Genomic DNA, 23028 nt, shown 5'->3' on the forward strand with positions numbered 1-23028 from the left:
TTCTGGAAAATACAAATTTCAGAATGACATCATCGTGCCCAGTAGGAGTAATTAAAGCTATCTGATGAGGGAATTTAGAAGTTGAAAGGGATGATTGTAATTGATCCTGATTCAATCCTATTAGAGCTTTCTATAGTATAAGCTCTAGAGAAAGCACATTCCTCATCAAGACTTTATTTTACATTCTTTTGTGCGTGCTGTGTTTTCTAGTCTCTATTTTTCCTTTTAATTTTTCTTCCTGTAGTAAATAATGAGCTGCCGCCTGAAATCCGGCTTGCCAGTGGTCAGCTAATGGGTGATGACCTGTCCCTCCTTACTGCAGGAGAGCTGTCACCTTATATCAGTGACCCGGCGCTGAAGCTATTCCAGTGTGCTGTTTGCAACAAATTCACCTCTGACAGCCTGGAGGCCCTAAGTGTGCATGTGAACAGCGAGCGCTCTCTCCCTGAAGAGGAATGGAGGGCTGTAATTGGAGATATCTACCAGTGCAAGCTCTGCAACTACAACACACAGCTCAAAGCCAACTTCCAGCTCCACTGCAAGACTGATAAGCATATGCAGAAATACCAGCTGGTGGCCCACATCAAAGAAGGGGGCAAAAGCAATGAGTGGAGGCTGAAGTGCATTGCCATTGGCAACCCCGTTCACCTCAAGTGTAATGCCTGTGACTACTACACCAACAGTGTGGATAAATTACGTCTGCATACCACCAATCATAGGCACGAGGCGGCCCTGAAACTCTACAAGGTAAGCAGTGCCATCCATTTTCATTGGTGCAGAACAGAAAAGGGCATTAACCATTTTAGAGTTTGGAACATAGAGTGGCAAGGAGAGGGCAGGTATAAGGGTCAAGATGCACAATGCCTGTTACCGTTCCTAAAGGTGTATGAAATACACAGCAGTGAAAGCAAGGGATTTGCCTCTTGCCCTATTTCCACCTATCTCAGGGGCATAGATGGCTTCACTGGCTTCCTGCAATAGAATAAATTTTTCTGGATAGTGTCATTGTGAAAGTAGCACTTTAAAGTTATGTTTTATTTATTGTTTTTACACAACAAAAATATAGTGAAACTCAATGTTAATAGAGGCAGGAGCAGAGGACACAACCGGTACCTATACTGTAAAAGTGTGTGTGTGCTCTGCCATAAAATAAACCCCATCTTCCTCAGCATCAGTTGGAAGTCTCTACAAGGAAACTCTCTTGTTCTTTTGCTTGATTGTTTTGCCAACTAGCCAGGCCTCTTCTCCTCCCAAAAGGGTGTGGCTGACATAAATATGCGCTTAAGATGACAAGTACACTATTATCTTTGCTGAGAGAAACTAGGCAGATGTTATTCATACGTGATAGGGATGAGTGGCAGCATGGATTGCACAACTCGTCCTGATGTTTTCTGAACCCTAATGACGGAAGAATTTATTTTCTGTAGTTAGTTCACTGGATTGCCTTGATCGTCTTGGTTCCTGGACAAGTGTAACACATTCATTTCTATGATGAATAACTTGGTTACTTATTAAAAAAAAAAACTTCTTTTGTCTAGAGGATATTAAAATTCAGAAAATATTGCAAACCATTAGTCATTGTAACAAGCTCTAAATATGATTACAAAATCCATTTTGCAAGTGTTATCTATTGATTTATACTAGAAATCAGTGATAACTATACTATCAAGAGTCAACCAACAATTATAGTACCTAGAGCTTTTCTAATGCTACTTAAAATTGCAAACACAACAGCAAAGGCAGATGTGGCCATCTGGGTTAGACTCAGGGATTATTTATTTGGATTGGTTTGGTGCTGTGCACTTGGGTTGTTCCTGTTTAAATTTTAGATAGATGTACTATGCACAAAAACCTCCAGTCTCAGTGTGAGAATTTGTAACATTGTTCCTGCAATATTGGCACTCTGTGGATCGATAATGAAAGCATTAGATTTGGGCTGCTCAGTTTGTGGGGAGTGCATGCCCTAATGTAAGATGGAATGCTTCTACCTCAATGTTATTGAAAATATAATATAAAGGATTAATTGTATTATAATTCATGAGTTTTGCAGCAACAGTTGACAACTGTTCAATTGCCTACTTCTTTTTTTCCTGTTGATACCTGACCTATTAAAAGTTTTAGAATACCTAAGAGAAAAAAACAAACATTAAGTTTGTATAAATAATAGATTTAGACCCTGGGAGCTATATAGAATATTCATGAACTGTGTTTATATTCACGCAGTTCCTCTAACACTTTAAATTAACATGTTGTGCATGGGAAATATAAATGTTAGATTTTTCTATTTTATTACTCTCAGATGGGAGCTGAGTGAAAGGGAGGGTGTTATTGTTTATATTTTTAAAAGGGGTTATTTAATCAAAACTGTCTGATAATTCTTCATATGTTGATAGGTGGTGTGTGTGTGTGTGTGTGTGTGTGTGTGTGTGTGTGTAAATTCATGCAGTTCTCCCCATAAGTATGAGTTGGCCACCTTATTCCTGCAGGGCCATTTACAAAGTCCAGGGTTCAACTTGAAGTTCCTTTGGAGGGACAGTTGGGTCTTAAATTCAAATTGATATACACCAATTATGATAAATACTTGACTCTAAAGAAGACTGTAATACTATGAGCACATTCTGTCCCATAAGTATAAAATGAATAGTTATTTTAAAGATTATGTAAGACATATAATGTGTTCTTTCTGGTTGTGTATCCTTTAATTCCACAAGTATATCCAATACAGTGCTTAAATATGGTCAGCAGACAAGTTATTATGTAAAACATTGCATTAAATTCAAAGAATACCAAACATATTTGAGTACCGACCCTGTTATTGACAATTCAACTATTTATTGCGTAGTTCTAGAAATAGTCAGGAAAAAAAAAACACTCCCAAGTATGTATTGAGCATGCTATTTCCAAACTCAATTCAAAAACAATGTGATTCAGACATAGAACACTTCAAGCACTGTGATGAGATTAGCTTGGCCGGCTTGTCTCAGCAAAATAAAATTGGTTCATAAGTAACATTAATTGCTTTTAAATGAGAACCTAACAAATTGGCTTGGGCCTGGAAAAAAAATCATGGTTTATCATATGGCTTAAATATTAAAATTAGACATAAAATAGTTGCAGAGTTAATAACTAGACAATAATCTTCTCTATAAAATTTATTTCCATTAAGAGTTTAATTTGCACCATTTTACATTGTGAATTATTTAGACATTAGAGGAATGTGGCAAGTTACAGTTGTAAGGCAGATACGGAGCTACAAGGAAGCAGCTTGGATCGTTATTGACAACATATTGATTCATAGCACTCTAACCATGGTGACGTGTCAGTTCAGTCTGAACAAAACACTCTACTCACGGTGTTGTCAAGCTGGAGAAGCACCCCCTGAAAGAACTATGTGCTTTATTCTGCTTAAGGAGGTTAAAAGTTAAAGGTCAAGGGTTAGTGTGAAAGCATCATCTGCCGAGCTGCTTAACTTTAAACTGATCAATTTAATGAAAATCTGTTTTACAGATGTTGTTTTAATGTATTTGGCAGGATTTAGTCAGATTTAACATTAGACGAGGGGTAGTAAAAATTATTTTTTTATTTGACCAGAAAAACACCTCTCCTTTTATGTTTAAGGTAGATGGCTTGTGGTCTATGGTATTTTGGCAAAGAACCCAGAGGCAGAATGTGTTGATGATATTTCCATATGGACCCTTCAAAAAAAAAAAGAGAGAGAGAAAGAAAGACAAAGAAAAAAAAGAAAAACCGTATGTCTATGGCTAAGGATGACTGAAAGAAAAAAAATGTGTTCACTTTGGTATAGCATTACTTTTCTTAGATTTTTCTGAAAAGCAACCCTGTTATTCAAAAATCTTCCTCATTTTTTTCAAGAGATGGTCTATAAAGTTCTAATGAAACCTTAACTTGACATATTTTTCATCCACAAACTTTAATAGTGAAGGAAAATAAGACAGAAAAGGAAGGAAAATTATACATTGCCCTTACTGTTTCCAGTTAGGGCCTGGATGAGTATTTAAAGTGAGCCTAACAATGCTAAGTGTGCAGACAGTTCAAACTGGTTAATGTTCATATACATGCATGTGTAAATACATAACCGTGATTTTAAGAGAGCTAATTTACTAGGCTGCATTCTGTTTTGTTTTGTTTTTTTTTTTAATTTCATGCTTTTATATTCTCTTAAAAGTTTTAGTGAATTGCTTTTTACATACTGGGTCCTTACTAAATGTTCGTATGACGTAATGAAGTAATGAGTCAACCAAGGAGTGTATTAAAGGACCTCCTTAACCATCTCTCAGCCTTCATTCTGAAAATGCATTGTAATTTGTCTGCTTCTTAAGTGAGCCCTGGCATTTTCTGAGGAGTCCAGTGGAAAGTTGTAATGACAACCACTTAGCATTAGACGTGAAAGTTAGAACTATCAAGGAAGGCTTGGGCAATATTCCAAAATACGCTGGCATATGTTCTTGGCTCTATGAGGCTGGCTTTTCTGGCCAGCCTTGCCTTAACCATTTCCCTGTGTGGACCATGCCCATGCTTAGCTGTCTGTGTCCTCAAACAGCCCTCCTCTTCCTGTGTGAATGTGTGAGTGTTCACAACTTTTCTGGTTCAAAGTCTAAAGCTTAACTACTTGAACTGCTTTCCTCCCTGCCTCTGCTAGAAGCAAGGCAAAGGAGTCTGACTTCCTCACTGCTGGTTTGCTATTCGGATCTCACAAAGACTAAAAGCACATAAGCACTAGCCTGTCTCCATGGTGAGTAGCAACACACACTCAAGATTATTCCTAGGTATTTACAAGGTGACATGGACCCAAGGAGTAGTTTCCAGTTATACTCTTCATTTATGACTTAGATTAAAGAAAAGATCCAGGTTAAGACCTAAAACTGAAGGCGAGGGGAGGAGGGACAGTGAAAAGAATTCAGTAGACACAGTGAGGAAAGCATGTGCAGAGAAAACAAGCAATGGAATGATGGGTCTCGCCTTCCGTGTGCTGCTGTTACTGCTAGAAAACACTGAATGCTTTGAAGCTATCGGTGAGCCACAGGTAATTTTATAAGCAGACGCCCAAGTCAAATATACCAGCTATGTACCTTGTTAGTCAGTGACATCGTCATTATTGTGTGATGATCAAAGTGCCCAGAAGACGATCCAGTGCGCAGTGGCATGGAGAGCATGTGTAAAGGAGATTGCAATACGGGTGTGTTCTGAGAAATCCAAACAGGTTCTTCTTATTCTTATCCTAGGCCTTTGTTTAGATGAAGAAAGCTGTTAAAAGAGATAAACGAAAGCTATTCTTTTCTCTGACTAAACATTAACCTGAACATGGAAATATTTTTGTACTTTTTGTATTAGTTTCACATTAATGTTCATTTCAAGGTTGAAAAGCAGTGTGAAATTTAATTCCAGTTGTACAGTTTTGTTTGTGAGTAATCACAATTCAAATTATTCCATTGTATTCTTGTATTAAAAGGCGGGCAGAGGTTGAAAAAGTCATTTCTGCAGTAGAACATCCATGCTTGCATAATACTTAGAACTAATAAATACACAGATCAAATAAAGAGGAACTAGTTAGCTAATAGCAACTAATAAATCACACGGGTTTTTAGATCACACGGTAATTGGCTGGCCCTCCCAACTGTACAGCATTCTGTTTCTAGCATGACATGGATGAACCATAGCCAACGTGCAAAGCAGGCTACTTCGGCACAAATGTGGACTTCCGTCACTGTGTGTGTGTGGCGAGTACTGAGTGCGTTGTGAGCTGAGACGTTGGTTTTCACCTCCAAAGTAAGAAAAATAACCCCAAAGTTATTAAAGATAAACAGATGGATACATATTAATCCCCGCAGAGGTTCATTTAAGCCAAGCTTATTATATCTAGGTCAAGGTAAGTAAAATAATGTTAGTGTGTGAGATTGTTATTAAAGCTAGGCAGAATTTTGTAAAAAAAAAAAAAGAAAATGTGTCATCCGGTCCCTTGTGTCTTTATTTTCCCTAACCCGAGCTCCTGTCATTCATCTATGTGTATGACGCTGTTGTACTTCTCATCCAGATCTGCTCATGGAAGTACCTCATGTTGCGAGACTAGCTAGTTTCCTAAGCAATTCTAAGGAAGCATTCTTAATTCTTTTAATTAAAGGGAAAACAAGAAATTCTATTAAAAAAAGAGAGAGAGAAGCTTCTGTTGTAAATGACTCTCTATTCTTTTTCAGAGTGAACTGTTGTTAATGTATTTGCTTATCCTGGAAGAATTTCCACCACGTTAGCGAGGGTGGAGATGGATCAGGACTGAGGAACTCAGCTGGGAGTCAGGGCTAGGAAGAAAGTCCCCTTTGCTAATGCTCCTTTCATTCACTGCTTGTGAATACACCAACCCCAGGCACACACAGCACCGCTACTGACTCTTTACAAACCCCCCTCAGAAACCCGGCCAGGCCAGCAGCTGGGCACTACCCTTAGTGCCAGGTCCCAGGAACACGCCCACTTGCACTTGGTGATTCACTCATTTCTGTCTTCTGTCCTCATTCTATCTAACCTGGAATGTTGGTACATTTTATCCCAAACATCAAATGGCTTATTCATGACCTGTCCTAAGTTTGCTTAGGTAAACCAACCAAAAGTGTTGTCTTGTAATCCTGCACTCTCACGCAGATTTCCTTGGCTTCCTGTTTCTGTCCCTTTCCCAAGGAGCTGGTCTGCAGTTGTTGTAGTGCTCAAAGGGCGCAGGGCTGGCTCACAGCAGTACAGCCACAGTCATATGTTAGGCAGGCCTCATACTGCTGAAAGGGTCTTGGCCTGGGGTGGAGTGAGGAGGAGCTGGCATGTGCATAATAACCACAGTTCTGCTTCCAGAACATCTGGCCGTCCCAAGCCCTACTGCAGATGCTTTACCAAGTTTGCTTTGAGTCTGCGCCTATGCTGAAGGGGAACTCACACAAGATGTGGAGATGTATTCGTTGGTCAGACAATTCGTGCATTAGAGGCGATTTCTCCTCGCACTGTCAGTGGCTTTCAGGAGAGCTTGAGAGGATATGATTTATTTAAAAAGCGAATCAGGACCACAAAGGTATAGCAACACTTCACAATTAGGTGTGTTTTCACAGACTCCATAACCTAGGTGTATCGATTGCTGCCGACACAGGGTCGTAGCTTCATCTGCAGAGTACCTAGATGATATGCTGCTTCTTGTCTCCAATAATTAGGGAAGCGTTTATTGAGCACTTACTGTGTGTCAGACTTTGAATAGAACTGCATGGGGAGTGTGTCCATTAATGTGGTAAATGACGAGCTGGCTTCCTAAGTGCTACTCAGATACAGAGTTTTCTGAGCCTGTGTTTTCAAACACTGCTCTTTACAACTGTAAGTTAAATTTGGACCCAGGGACATTCATAAAAATTACACGTTTCCTACTGTTTTTAACCATGCTTAGTCCAGAGTCTGAACGTGCCGGCTATCTTGAATTGTCCATAGACACACTATAATCCTGTTTGTGTTTCTTGACAGACTCTCTATTGCATAACATTTTTTTTCATCTATTTAAGATGAGAATTATGTTAAAATTTTAAAGCAAACAGAGTTTTCCTTGGTTGACACATCCATAGTTATTTTTCAAATACAGCATGCTGTTGCTATGTGTTGTTTAAAAAAATGAAGAAAAACCAGGAAGAATGTCCATTTACAGCCTGAATCAACCCTTTTACCGAATCAGGATGATGCTTTACTATGAACCCTGGAAAACATGTAAATACCGTTTACACAGCAGTCAGTGAGAGTTCTGCCTGAACGTTCAGCATCATGTTGACTTGTTACATAGTTATCAGGACAGATGAGTTATACATAGCAGTGTTTTGTTTCATTTGACTAAATAATATTTAATTAATATTCTCATGCTTTGTGAGTCATGGTGACACACACTTACAATGCCAGGACCTGTGGGACTGAGGTGGGAAGGCTATGAGTTTAAGCCCAGCCTGGTTCATGGTAAGATCCTCTTGTGGGGAAGGAGATGAAAGGAAACAAATCCTGTAATGTCTAGGGATAAGGAAAACTAGGATTGTAGCATATATATTTTATATACTGTTTATATGTATAACGTGCATAGAAAGGTATGTGGCAATGGATTCACCTAAAACCTATCAATGGAAATATTTGATAGCATAGAATATTTATTGGCCTCTCATCTTTGAAAAGGACAAAGTATTGGGGTTACATATGCGTCTGATGTATGTACTTCTTAGTGGACAAGGCATGTGGGTAAAACATCTGTAGTAACACATCCACACATACATTGATAGAGGCCAGAGATATACATCAGGTGTCTGACCCTGTTGCTCTCAACTCTTATTTACGGAAATAGGGTCTCTCACTGAACCTGAAGTTCCCGAAGTCAGCTAAGCTGACTGGTAAATGAACTTCATGGATTCTTCAGGCTCAACCCCTCTCCATTCTCCAGTGCTGGGATTACAGGAGCACACCATCAAGCTAGGCTCTGTATGTGGATGTGAGGAACTGAAACATAGGTCCTTATGTTTGTGCAACAGGCATTTTAGAGACTGAGCAGTCTGTTCAGCGCCCCCCATGCAATTTTTAAGAAAATACAGAGGAAGTATAGGGCTGAAGTATTATATTCCTGGATATTTGATAAAAAAGTTAATGAAAAGCAAGGATGACTGTGAAAAGACAGACCCAACTCTATGATGACACCAGTTTTGGAAAAAAACTTTTAAAATTTTGTAATATTGATTTTTTTTTTCATTTGTGACTATGTATTCTGTCGCAAGAGATCTTCATTTAATGCTGGAGTTGGCAATTGGCTGTCTCTCTGTGATTGATGGTGTATATTGGGGAGTCTCCTTTCAAAAATATTCCTTCTCCTTGTTCCAGATGGTCTATTGGCAATGAAGCCATATTGAGATTTTATTGTTCTATTTTTTGCCTTTTACAATAGCACTGCTTTTTGAAGAAAGAACATGTACTGACCAAAATTGTCAGTTAAATGCTGCATGTCCATTGTCTCATCACTCTTCCAAGTAATTCTATGTGATTATTCATATTCAAGTGTATATGGAGACCAAGATCCAGAGGTTTTTCAGGTCCTCACAGAAAGGGAGATCCTGGTCTTGAGTTGTCACTCTGTTTCTTTTTGGCCCAGGGCCAGCATACTTGTAGAGATGCCATCAATAAACAAAACTTCTTTATATTTGAAGACAGCAAAAGCAGGGAAGGAAAGTAGAGAGGCTGATGCCTGATAAACTTTACCACTCTGTCTTCAATATCATCATGTTGGGTAGCATTTTCAGTTCTCTAAACCAGCAGATTTTCTAAAAGTCTAGGCAGCAAGAGTGGGACCTGACCAGCAGGCCTGGATATGTGAATGCCACGTGCTGAAAGGACACATTTAAACCAGTGATCTATTATCCGGGGGGGTGGGGGGGAGACACGACTGGTAGTTAAGTGGTCACCTGAGTATTTCTTGTCACAATGGAATTCTTTTGCTGTCAGCAACTTCCTTGGATTGGCATGTTTGTGTGCTTGGTGTATTGAACAGGATTGACTAATCGAATATTTATCACTTTTAGAGCTGGAGCTTACAGGGACTGCTGGTTAAGCCCCTTTCGGAGGCTGCATTACTTCATTCAGGTCACCAGGGAAGCCCAGCAGTCATGCATTAATGGTTCCCCACTGGCCCTGAGAGGACATGGTGGAATGCGCCTCTGTGATCATTCAGGGGCAGCTGGAGCAGTCATTCAACCAGAGGCTGAGCCACCTCTCTCTTTTTCCTAACAACTTTAGAACTCCTGGAGGAGGCCTGAGCACATGTAACCTCTTAGAAATGTTTAAAATATCCTGTGATTTTGGTTTTTAACTTCATACTTTTATATTTCATTTCTTACTTTGAACCTTGTATGTTTTTGTGAACCTCATTTATCAGATCCTACCTTCTGCTCTTCCTCTTTCTTTCTATTTTACCTTGAGTTCAGCTTCTTGGTGGTATTCTTCATTTTATTTAAAGAGTCCTAAGACTGTACCTCCCACGTATGTTGAGGCAATGAAAGCTGAGGAACAACCTCTTTTCTCTTCAAAATTTTGCCAAATATTTTGCTGTGAACCTCGGTGCCATGCTAGAACTTACATTGGCTGGTCTTGGAGATACTTGGAAACTTTAATCAGACCACTTGACCCAATGAGATTTGTTTGGTCATTCACATTGATGTTGCTGATCATATTTGTTAATGAGATGTCCTTTATTGGAAAGTGAGATTTGTATGGGCTTTGGAAGGACAGACTGGTTACTGATGGTGAAATCTCTGTAGCTGGTGTGTGAAAAGCAGGTAAGGACATCTTAGTAACGATATTGAGTATGTTTTTGAAAGACGTATTTATGACTGTCAATCTGACAACATTGGGGATAACACTAGCTTTTTGAGGACATAGATTCTCAGGGACTAAAATCATCCAGTGTTCAAATGTGAGATATTGGGTAGCAAGCTTAATTGCTGTCACCTGTGCAGTCAATGTACCAACCATTTTTGTCTACGTGTGTGCAGCCCTCACCAGAACTTTTCTACAGAATTATTAATGACGTTTTTTTTTTAAAAAAAGATTCAAAGCCTAAATGGGAATTATTTGAACATCAGAATCTGTTGTTTAGAACTTAGTCTGTTGGTGGATTTATGTTATACAATAATTGAAAAGGCTGAAAACATTTTTGTTTAAAATGTAATGTTAAATATTACTGTCCTTTACTAAGAGGCCTTCCAATATCTTTTGAGAAATAATGGATGAAGTCAACTTCTGTCATCATTATCATCATCACTACCATCGCAATGAGGAAAGGTATTCTCTAGAGTGGAAAGAGCTTCAAGGAAAAAATACTGTCTCATTATTAGATTCTTGTTTGTTTCATTTTTGTTAAAAAAATCAAATAACTAAGACAGAAATTGTTTGCTACTGTAGAAACATTGAAATTTTCAGTGATGACTGTTCCTTCAAACACTTCTCCCAATGTGGAGCAAGCTTTTGAGTTGGCCGCCAGCTCACAAGCAAGGACATGGAGACTTTTTATTAATTATGGAAGTTTGACCTTTAGTTTAGGCTTGTCCCCAACTAGCTCTTACAACTCAAATTAATCTGCTTCTATCACGTGGTATTTTAGCTCTTCCCCATTTCTGTAAGTCTGACTTGTTCCTTATCTCCTGGCATCTCTTATGCATCTTGATTATCTCTTCTTCTCTCTGCTTAGAAATATCACCCATCTCTCCTGCCTAGCTATTGTCTGTTCAGCTTCTTATTATACCAATCACAGCAACACATCTACATACAGTGTACAAAATATTCCATAACACAGACTCATAAACAAAATCTTTAAAAATAGATGTAAAGGTTTTATGATTTGAATCTGGTGTCTAATATTCTGAATGCCTGTCCCACAAATGATGGCACCTTGTTAAGAGACATTGAGACATGATACTTGACTATGAGGTAGGTGGGTCCTTGAAGAATGTACTATCTTTAACCACTTCCTATTGCTGTTTCTGTCTCCTGTCCCACCCTTATGTGAACTCAACTGCTTCATCATGCCTTTTCACCACTGATGGGCTTGGACTCCCTCTACGTCTGTGAGGTAAAAGAAGTCTTTCCTCCCACAAGCTGTATTCATGCGGCATTTGGCTGTAATAATACAAAGTTAGCCAACCCAAAAGGAAATTTATAAATAGGCTTTCTTCAGAGTAGTAGCTCAGTCTTTGATCTGCTTAATTTCCTAAGTATTGGAAAACATAAAATGGCCCTTCTGGAGACCTTTTTAGACTTAGAACATTTTTTTTAATGTTTAGGGAGAAGTATTTGTGCCTTTAACTCATACATCAGCAAGTGACTTAATTTCCCAACTGCCCAAGTTTTTCTGTTTTTACTTAGATGTGTGTTTCAAAACAATTGGCATGTATCATTGTTTTCTGTAAGCACTTGTAGTATGTACTGTGTCTCTTTATCCCTTCCATTTGGGGCTGTGGCTGCACCTTTAGTGACAGCAGTTTTCTAATTTTAAAACATTGGATACAGAAGCAATTCACGAGAATCAAATATACATATAAATACATTTTTACTTTTTTCCAAATGAGCAATTTAGTTCTTTCAGTGAATAAGAAAATAGGCATATATTTAGGATCAGATGTGTAAGGTTGTTTAAAAAGATAAAAATTAGATGAAAATGATACTTTGTTTGATATTTCCTATATGTATTCATGAAGCTCTACTTAAAAGTACATTGCTCAAATCCTATAGCAAAGTGTGTGTGTGTGAAAGAGAGAGAGTTCTCTGTATGCAAATGTATAAATTTATGAAGATCATGAGTTAATCAGTAATTTCCTGCATTTTGTTTTGAAGTAGATGGCAGGAATTTCTTCCTGTACACTGTGTTTTTGACCATAGAGATAATAAGCCTTTGATGATAGTGTGCAGGACTCGGCAGCAAGTACGAAGTGGTTCTGAATGTACACATGACTAATCAAAGGTTCAAGGAACACTGTAAGATTTGGTGAAAGTGATAGGTTCTCTAAAGACTAAATGGCACCACTAATGGCAAATGGAACCTTCCTGCCATAAAGAGGCAGATCCTGAACCTAGCCTTGGAGAAAGTCGTTTTTCACACAAGCGTTTGCACTAAGTCTCTTAATTTCTTTTCTTTTTTTTCTTTTAAAGTAAGTGTTTCTCAATTTCATGTCTACATAGTTAGGACTGTATTCTTTTTTTGGTCTGAAAATAACAACACATTTCACAAGATACTCAGAGGTATTGAAACCCATGCACTCAGACATCCATACAACATCTTAAATTGATCACTGTGGCTAATCACCGAAGAAGGCAGCAATCTTAATGTTTAGACTTGCAATTATTGTGGAAACGGTGACAAATGACCAATGAAAATTTGTATGTTTTAGCAGAAACATAATTTATGTCTCAAATTCTAGTAGGTTCAGCTTGTGAAGAATGTTGAGTCTTGCCTCAGCTTTACTGTGTCTGTTGGCTTTTTAAATTTTTTATTAGTAGTAATTGTAAGGACTTGATTGAGATGCAGTTCATACTCTGTGTATTTCATCTATTTAAAATGCAATTGAATAGTATTTAAAATATTCGCAGAATTATGTAGCCATCATTATAATTGACTCTTGAATATTTTCCTCTGCTGAAAAAGAAATCTTGTACTAATTTAGTTGCCCACAACCATCTCGAACTCTCACTCCCATGGCCCTAGGCAACAGCTAATTGCTTTCTGTCTCTATAGATTTGATTATTCTGGTCGGTCATTGATATAGATGCAACCACAGTGTATGGGATCCTTTGTGAGGTTCCTTTCACTTATCATAATGTTTTCCAAGTTCATCACATGTTTTAGCATTTTGCATAGTATCTTCTACTTATTCTTCTTCTGATAAACATTTTGTTGTTTTTAGTTCATGTCTATTATGAATAATTAACCTACGAAGATTTATATGTAAGTTTTGTATTCATTTCTCTGAGTTAGGTACTGTGCAGTAGGATTTCAAAATGAGCAATTACCAATGTCAGTTAGATTTTTTATTACTGTCAGAGTTTTCTTATACTATGCTTGGCCAACTCTGTGCCAACTGTCTTTTAAAGAATACTTCAAAGACTTGCCTAACATGTCTTGAGTTTGGTCACTAGCAACACACAAGCATACATACACACACGTTAAAACCTTTCAAATTTTTCTCATTATTCCTATGATACTTTTCATTGTCTGTTCTCTTCTGGCCAACTGCATTAGTGAAGAAATTTAATAATAACGTTTATTGAGTGTTTATTCAGTAGTAACAAGATAGCTTGCTTTTTGTCTTAAGACTTAAAAACAAAATTTCTAATCATATGTATGTAATGTATGCATACCTGTGTGTTGAATATGGAAACATTACTGCAGATGCCCGTAGAGGCCATAAGAGAGTGTCAGGTTCCCTGGAGCTGGAGTAACAGGGAGTTGTGATCTATTGATGTGGGTGTTGGGAAACAATCTCCTGTCCACCGAGCCATTCTCTATCCCTACTAAAATGTTAGATATTGTTGTGGGATATTTGATCACATTGTGACACCCCAAGACTATTAATAAAGTTGACCTTGAATCAGAGGGCAGAGCCAGCAGCAAGCTGACCAGAATTAGCCTTAGAGAAGTCAGGAATACTGATAGAGACAATGCACAGGAAAGAGTAGAGAGGACTCACTGATGCATCACAAGTTCTCTTATCGATAGGCATAGTTACTAGGAAGGTTTGAAGATGAAATCATTGTAAATAAAAACCTAATTGATTATACAAACTCACATATAACAACTGGCAATGCTGATGACTAGGTTTGATTAAAACTCAGTCTGGCTCCAGACCTGACATCCGTGATCAGGACAATTCATCACAGTAAAGACACTTCACTGGGACATTACCTGGCAAGGAGAGTTCTCTTGATGACAGAAAGACATGGAAGTAAAGATATGATTGCTCATGGCAGGGGTGTACCCTTGAGAGGAAGGAGAGAAGCAACGATGAGTTGGGTGGAGGTTAAGAGAAGGCAAGTTAGCAGAACTTTACGCAGCAAAATACAAGCTTCAGCTTTTAGAAATTGGAATGTTAATATTCATAGATATTCATATATATTCATAGTATATTTCTTTGCTCTCAGAAAATTAAGGATTTATTTGAGTCATACTATATTTCTGAAAAGTATCTGCCAATTGGATTTCATGTGAAACTGAAAGTTGATATATTTTAAGAATGCTTTTATTGACTAACATATATTTCTGTTAAAATAATATTTGAATAATACACAGACATCTATTTGCCTCATTGGCAATCAAATCAAAACAAACAAACAAGCAAACAAAAACACTCTGCTGGATTCCAAAGAGAAATAAAACAGCCATAAAGGGAATAGGTTGGACTTCCTGTCCTCAATAAACTCACCGCCTTTTAAAAGGAACTATATACCATCTCTGTGTTTTCTTTTCCTTTGTGGGTTAGCTCCATCAGAGCCTCTCTGTGTTCCAGTTTTAAGGAATGACTTTGGTAGTTTATATAATACATTTATCAGGGTTTGTGCCTTCCTGGCTGTAGGGAATTTCTATGTAGATTTCCTTTAGTGCTTCAGAAAAAAGATCTTGCAGAAGTTGAGGAAGAGTGACTGTATGATTCCCCAATAAAGAGGTTCATTTAAAAGAATGTAGCTAATATACCAATAATAGGCAAAATAAAGTCTTCTTCCCCCTTTGCCTCTGCCATACTACCTATCTGGTGACTACAGTGTGCTATATTTGTTTTTTCATAATAGTAAGGTTATAAATGAACAAATATTTCAGTAAAGCTATAAACAAACTAGTATTTCTCAGGGTATTACTTGCAACAAGTAGGATTATTTTTTCCTTTTATAGGTATAGAATCTAAATAATCAATTTCTTATAGTTAATATAATAATCAGGGTAAGACATCCTTAATATTTTTTTCTGTAGCTCTTCTAGACACAATCCTAATAGGGATTAGATTCAAATAATTACTAATTTTCCTTAAAGTTTTCAATTTTCAGAGACTTGTTCTTCATAAAGCTCATTGACATAGGCACCATGAGATCAGGCATTAAGCTGCCAGTGTTCCTGAAGACATGGCACAGTTCCTCTATTTACCATGAAAATAAATTAAGGAGATATTCTGCAGGAAATCACTATAATCTTCCATATTCTTTTATGTAAAAGATTCTTCAAGCAGCTTTTGTTAGTTGGAAACAGGGAAACTGAGCCATATGCTGATGAGTTCAGCATGCGTGTCAATGAAAACTTGATTAGATTAATAAACATGGACAATGGTAGGTATCACTTTTGATGCCCCCTTTTATTAATTAATTAGGGGTGAGGTGTGAAGAGAGCATATGGGGTGATATCTTAGAAAGTCAATGAAAGCTATTCACAGCCCTCTAGCTTTCTTCACAGCCTCAGAAAAGTTTAAAAGAAAGTCAGATTCAGACATTTTCTGTCTTCAGTTGTCAGAGCGTCGAAAGGACTTTCTCCTCTTTATGTGCTACTTTGGAATTGTTTTTATGCCTTAGTTAGTATATTAGTAAAAGGAGGGAGACTTCCCCCTGCCTCTAAATGGATTCTATAGTTCTTAATTAAATTACAAAAATAACCTTGAAGATAGTCTACGAAGGAAGCTTTTCTTGCTTGTGTAGAACACTGTGCCGGGCAGCACATCTCTGCTACCGGCAGTGACTGGAGTATTGGGGAAAACTTCTGTCTTGTTAATTGGAAGGTATTTCATTTTTAATTTCTGTAAGTACTAACATACCTGCAATTAGTCCTGAGAAGCCATTTGCACCTTATCTCCATCGTTGGCCTTCAGATGGCATTTGCTTTGAACAGGAATGCAGCTATATTCATCAACTTAAAAAGGGTGACTGCAATTCATAAAAAGTTATGGTTGTGTTTTTTTAATGTTCTTCCACTTCGATATCATTCTTTCTTAGAGTTTTGCCTACAGAAAACAAACCATGCATAACACTTTTAATTCTAGTTTTCAAGTCTGTCAAGTGAGAATTTGCCAATGAGCAGTCAGGAGGTGAGGCTCACAGCTGCACAATAAACTTCTGGAGCGTTTGTGTCTGACATTGCTTTTACTCTAGCCTATGGGATGTTATGCTTCCCCCACCTCCAAGCTATGCTGTGGCGTCTGAGTTACAAATAGACTTTTGAAAAGGAGAATTAACTTAAGATTTTTTGAAATCTACATCAACTTAATCACATCTGAGTCTTCAACCATGAATTTATGTCTAGGTTTAACAAAGACCTCTTCTTAAACTACTAATGTACTTATATGTCACTTTGTGGGTCTTTATTTGCTTGGTTAATCCAGGAGTGTATGTTCATGTAGTTTCCATATATATATATATATATATATATATATATATGAAGGCAAACAAAAACAAAGCCAATAAAAAAACCCTTTTATAGAGAACTGTCTGAACTACCTATCTTAAACACCTTACTTCATCCACTCATTTCGTTTGTTTACTGAGAGCCTGCAATGCCAGGACCCACCAGGTAATAAGGATCTAGTATCAGGCAACATAGATACAGGTCTTGCTCTGGCAGAGCTTATAGTTTGGTAGGAGAGACAGAGAATCACTAAACTTATAATCACTTGCTAAACAAAGAATACCGGAAGCAAGTGTTATAATGGCAGCTCTTGGTTTGGGGCACTAGTCTATGTCATCAGTACCTTGCTATTTGTATAAATTGATTTCTTCAAATATTGAGGGTAAGGGAAGATCTGGGACAATTTTAAGGAAGCTAGGGAGAGAAATGAGGTGATGTCTTTCGATATTAGTAACATAAACCTTGTTGTCACTGTTTATTATTATTATTATTATTATTAATGTGTGTGTGAGCAGGTGCATGTGCAGGTCAAAGGACAATGTCAGCTATAATTCCTCAAGTGCTGCCCTCTGTGTCTATTGACACAGGGTTTTGCAGTGTCCTGAAACTCCGCTATATAGATTAGGCTAACTGGCCAGAAAGCGCTGGGATCCAGCTTCCTCTTCTTCAAAATCAGCATTGTCCATGTACACCATTCCCACCACGTCCAGCTCCTTGTACATGGGTTCCGGGGGCTTTCACTCAGTTCCTCTTCCTGAAGGAGAGCCCTTTACTGACTGAGCTCTCATCCAAGTTTAGACACGAAGAATTTTAAAAGCACAATTGTCAGAAATATTTTCAAACATTTAGAGCCTTGAGTTGCCATGTAAAAACGTGTGCTAAAAATGTCTTTACCTCCGGCCAACGGATTTGAACTGAATGTAATACAGAAAAGGAGAAGAGATGAAATTGGCCAGGAGACTCCCTGGTGAACTTCGTACAATAGACTAACCCCAAGGTCATAACCTCTGTCAGTGTACTCTAAATAGCTCTATTTAAACATACAGTTGTGAGAGTCAGCCAAAATTGGGGTGCTCTTTAGAATGCTATAACTTGCTTGTACATCTGAAGTTTCCAGAAATAATGGGTAGTCACGGAGGTAATGGTAACCTCAGGACCACCACTAACATTTACACTTCGTGGTTCAGGAATTCTCACCTAGTACTCTCCTTCGACGAACAGTCTTCAGGGATGTGGGCTTTGCTGGAATCTGTTCCGTGAATCCATCCCATGTATTGTCCCTGTCTTGTGCATCATTTTGCTTCAAAAGACAGGAGTCTGACATGCTTTTGTATATCAGAATCCCACTATCGCAGGATAAAATGCAAAGTCTTGACATAGAAAAACTTTCTTAATGGGAGTGGTGGTTCACGCCTTTAAAACCAGCACTTAGGTGGCAGAGACAGGGAGAGCTCTTTGAATTCCAAGCCAGCCTTGTCTGTATAGGAATTTCCAAAACAGCCAGGCTGAATAGAGAGATCCTGCCTCAAAATAAACAAGCAATCAAACAAAATATAGATAATTAAGAAAAACTGTACTTATAAAAGTGTTCTTTTGTACTGTTGTGGGAGGTGAGCTGGTGAGGTAAGAAAGCAGTTTCTAAGTGCTGAAATCAGAAAATACTCCCCCCAACATCCCTGCCACCCCAACAGACAAACACACATAGGCGAACAAACAAAACACCAAGCCTTTTGGATGGAAGTTTGTAGGAATATCTTTTTAGGGGAAATTTTTTAGGATGATGCTTTGCCTGATTGTGGTTTCAGAAATCCACTTTCCCTGTATAGGAAGATATCCGCGGGCCATAGGTATATATTCTATTTTCTGAAGAGGAATCTTATGGGTCTCGGGAGAGCCGACTTTCACAGACCTGCTGGCTTTCATGCTCATTTATAGCCTATTGTAATGATTCTGCAACTCTTCTGTCATCTCTCTAGTCTAGGAAGGCAGATTGGTGCGCTTTGTTTTTAGACCTTTACTCCTGAAGAGTAAATGGAGATATAAATGCATGCAGAAGTAAGTAGTGTACGTGTGTGGATGCGTATGTGCAGGGCACTTTATCCTGTTTATGAAAGATACTGATGGTTTTGCTTTTATCTAAAATAGACTAAGTGGGAGCCACATTAACAATCAATGATAAAGAAGCAAAGAAGAAAATAAGCGAACAAAATCTGAAAAACAAACAAACAAACAAACAAACAAACAAAAAAAACCAATGCACAACAGAGTGGAAACTGTCCTGGGTGCTATTTTAGGAATGTCAGTGGATTTTGTTAGCTGTGAGTTTAGATTTCAGACTTCGTGTTTCCTAAAGCACTGCCTATTTTGTAGATCCACCTGAAGCCTTCTGTCTGCCCTGCACTAAATAGAAGCACTGGGCTTTAAGCATGACTCCACGGTAAAATAACTGCTCTGAACTCTAGTGGAATCCCACTGGAAATATGGTTTGTAATTTACAGAAGATCCTAACAAAATACACCCCCTCTACAGACAGAATGGTTAAAATAGAAAATTTATTCAGCAAATTAGGTAAAAACAAAATCAAACCACTTATTTCAGGTTTTTGCGAACAATTTGATGGCTTTGATGACTTACTGATCAGTGAAGGATAAAGCTACTTACCCTTCTGAAGCATAACTCGAGTATTGGGTTAATTTAAGGTAACGGTCAGCATGTATGAATACAAATTATTATTGTTATTATTATTATCATTATTATAACTTAAGCGAAAGAATACTATATCGTTGAATGGTAATGTGACGTCAAGCATTTTGCTTTACTATGACATATTTATCTGCCTCGTATGATAGTACAAATACAAAAGCATTTCATAGCCATAAACTATTCCTACCAGGTAGCAATGCCACAAGTTAAAGCAGAGGTAGATTTGGATTGCTGGCCCTGATGAGAAGCGTCTAGACACTAGAGGGGTGGCAGAGCTAGTTCTCTGGTTGCTGTTCATCTTGGAGACTGAGTTCCAGTCGTAGCAGTTCTTCCTTCCTGTCTCTTCCTCCGACTTCTGCATAAGGCTCCTTACAGAGAGGTCAGACATGAGTAGTCCATTGCACAAAAATCATTAAGTTAAACCAGATACCATTTTAAAGACAGAAAAGTTTTGCTAATTAGCAAATAAAAGCCAAAAGTGTATTCTTTATTATGCGGTCTTTACTCCTTTGATAAAATGAACATTAATAGCAAGGACAAAAAGTTGTTCTGGGATTCAAATGTGTTTATTTTCTTTCTTTATGATGCTCTAAGTAAATGATGATTTCAAATACGCAGTTTTTCCAGAAACGCTAGTATATTATGAGTCACATGCGTCGGTCACTGCAGCCATGCTGATGCTGCGCTGTGCTTACAACCATGAAGAGACCTGGGACCTGGAATCCAGGAAATTATAGTACACATCTGGAAGAATTTCACATCAAAAATCATACTGATGGTGTGAGGTGGTAATATAGCTATTATATCAACAAATTTGGCTTTGCCTGTGTTTCAGTGATTTCATATTCTGCCATTTATTTATTTGTTTGTTGGTTGGTTTATTGAGACAAGGCCTCATTGTGTATCCCTGGTTATCCTAAAATGCTCTCTGAGAACCAGGCTAGACTCAGAATCATAGAGATTCATCTGCTGGAATTAAAGGCATGTGTCTCCATATGTGGATATATTTTCATTTTATAACCTATATTACAGAAATGTTCTGAGAGGACGCTGCGAGGAATAACAGTTATAGAGAATGAAAAAGTATGGTTAAAACTACAATGAGAGTATTAAAAAATATTTCATCCCACTCGTAAGGTATCTTTCTCCACTATGAAACTACAGTATTTTTCCAGTTATGTATGTTTTAGCCTGAAAAAAGGCCACTTTATAAGAACCTTTATGAAGCCAAGAATTCAAATTTAATCCAAATTCTGAACCCCAGTAAGCGGAATATATAAAAATCCTGAGCAAATTTCTTTCAACAGCTTTCATGAGACAGGAAAAGAGATAGTTTATTTTGACTCCGGCTCAGGTCCAGAGATACAGTTGAATTCTTAGCATCCTGATGCTTCTGATTGACAGGGAGTACCTACTTGCGTGATTTCTAGCTCACTTCTCCAGTGTCTGGAAGATTACATTTGACTGCCCCAATATTAATAACCAGTTTTGATCTTAGTCCTGTCCAAGGTCAAGCAGACTGGCCAGGTCAGCCTGTTTGTCTGTGTGCATGCACTGTGACATCTACTCAGAGTGACAGGTAGAGGATGGGGGCGGGGTGAGACAAGGGTGTTAACCTTCAGCTCACTAAAAGAAGCCTCTTCCTGCTGAGAACAAAGAGCCCCAGGGCTTCCATCCACCTTTTCTTCCCCTCCCCCACCCTGTGTTTTCACTGCTCTCTCTATTTTCCAAGAAGATCATGCTATTGAAGGAATGCATTTTTAGATGAGGTACACTACTTAAATAATTTGGATAAAAATGTAGTGATATGCATTCCTGCTTTTGTTCAGGATTTTCATTCAGCTTTAACAACCTTTTGTGGGGGTGAGCTTGGTTTGGCTGGGGACTTCAGTAGCCATCCTAAACCATTGTGTTTCTGAAATGCCCCTGAGTTTGTAAGCGCATACCTACCTCTGCAGCAACATTCAAGACATATTTTTAAAGCCTGCTAACATAACTTATGAGAACCCACAGCTCCTAGTATGCTACCATAAAACACATCAAATAAACTTTTTTTTTTTTTTTTTAATCTTACATCTTTCTGGGTAAAAATTCCTAAGAAGCTATTTGGTTCCTAATTGATTTTCTACGTCAGTTGTTCATTGAATAGATAAGTAGTGCCTGTGATATTTGATTACAGAGCAAGGCACCCATTTAACCTTCTGTTCTTTCCTGGCAAGGATTTCAAATACAATAGAACGTTCCTCCCTGAGGCCCAGCAGGATTAGACAGCTAGTGCTAATCCCTGATAGGCTGAAATAGACCTGATAGAACTTCACCTCACTTGTTCAGGATTATACTCATGAATTTCAGCTCACCCAGAAGCATTAACCCTTTGGGGACGTGGGCTGAGTACTCTATCCTTAAAAAAAAAAAAAAAAAAAAATAGGCAGGAGCAGGAACCTATTAATTCATTTTTATTTTTTTAACTGAAATATAGTAAGAAATTTGATGTAAGCACAGACATGTGATTCAACTTGTTTCCAGCAGATTTCGCATCTCCAGCATATTGGTTCCAAGCTTTCCCTTCATTTATTGTCTTAAATATAATTTTGTTTGGGGACTTTCTGAAAAGTTCTGGTCTGTGTAATAGCTTTCCCTTCCTGGTCACGGTTAAATCATATTGTGGAGGTGGAGGATAAATGACTTCATATAAAGTAGGCCCTCTATATTCTAGGTTAACTGGAACCAAAGCAAGTATGAAAATCCCCAAACCTCATTTCAGGCAGGGGTTTCCAATCTCTTCCCATGCCTTTCATTAGAGTAAATTCCATAGGTTTGAGTTTAATTTTCTCTCATTCCCCTCTGGGGGATATGAAAATGAACTAAGAAATGGCCAAGAGGCAGGAAATCAGTGGGAGCAAAGAACTAGTAAAAGGTATAGTTAATCCACAAATTGGAAAGTCAGCCCCATGTTAATCAAAACATGAAAGGAAGAGCACACAGCCTTTCAGTGCAGGTGGCAGTACTGGACTTTATCATGACTTTAATAATTTAAACATTGAAATATGTGCTTGACGCGATTAGGCCACCAAGCCGAGGTCCTTGCAAAGTCATAAGGTTTGAAATGGGTTATTAGTGACAACTAATACAGCCTGGGGGCACTGCAATCATGGAAGTGATCATCTTGAGTTATCTAGGCCTTTTCTGTTGACGCTTTAAATATGTATATTTACAATTAGTTCTATTAATTGTCAAAACATGGGATTCTGCTTTGGATGATCAGAGGACTTCCTACCATGTCCATAAGTTCTAGGGAAAAATGTAGGCTTGTGATGATCGGTATGACGCCTTTGCCCATGATCATTTTTCTAAGTTGTAGGTAGCTTAAAGCTGCCATCAGTACATTGGCCTTTCTTCTG

At 38.1% G+C, this 23028-nt stretch overlaps 1 protein-coding gene across 3 annotated transcripts in view; it reads left to right on the top strand.

Moving 5' to 3' along the window:
- Positions 1-23028, top strand: part of Zfhx4 (zinc finger homeobox 4) — a 187640-nt gene that overhangs the window by 25558 nt on the left and 139054 nt on the right. For 2 of the 3 annotated variants that reach the window (XM_057790496.1, XM_057790498.1), the window contains exon 3: positions 245-747. In XM_057790496.1, coding sequence (XP_057646479.1) covers positions 245-747 — 503 coding nt within the window. The remainder of the gene's footprint in view (positions 1-244; positions 748-23028) is intronic. The other variant, XM_057790499.1, reaches the window with a different exon arrangement.

The sequence above is a fragment of the Chionomys nivalis genome, chromosome 16, assembly GCF_950005125.1.
Source record: "Chionomys nivalis chromosome 16, mChiNiv1.1, whole genome shotgun sequence".
Classification (NCBI taxonomy): domain Eukaryota; kingdom Metazoa; phylum Chordata; class Mammalia; order Rodentia; family Cricetidae; genus Chionomys; species Chionomys nivalis.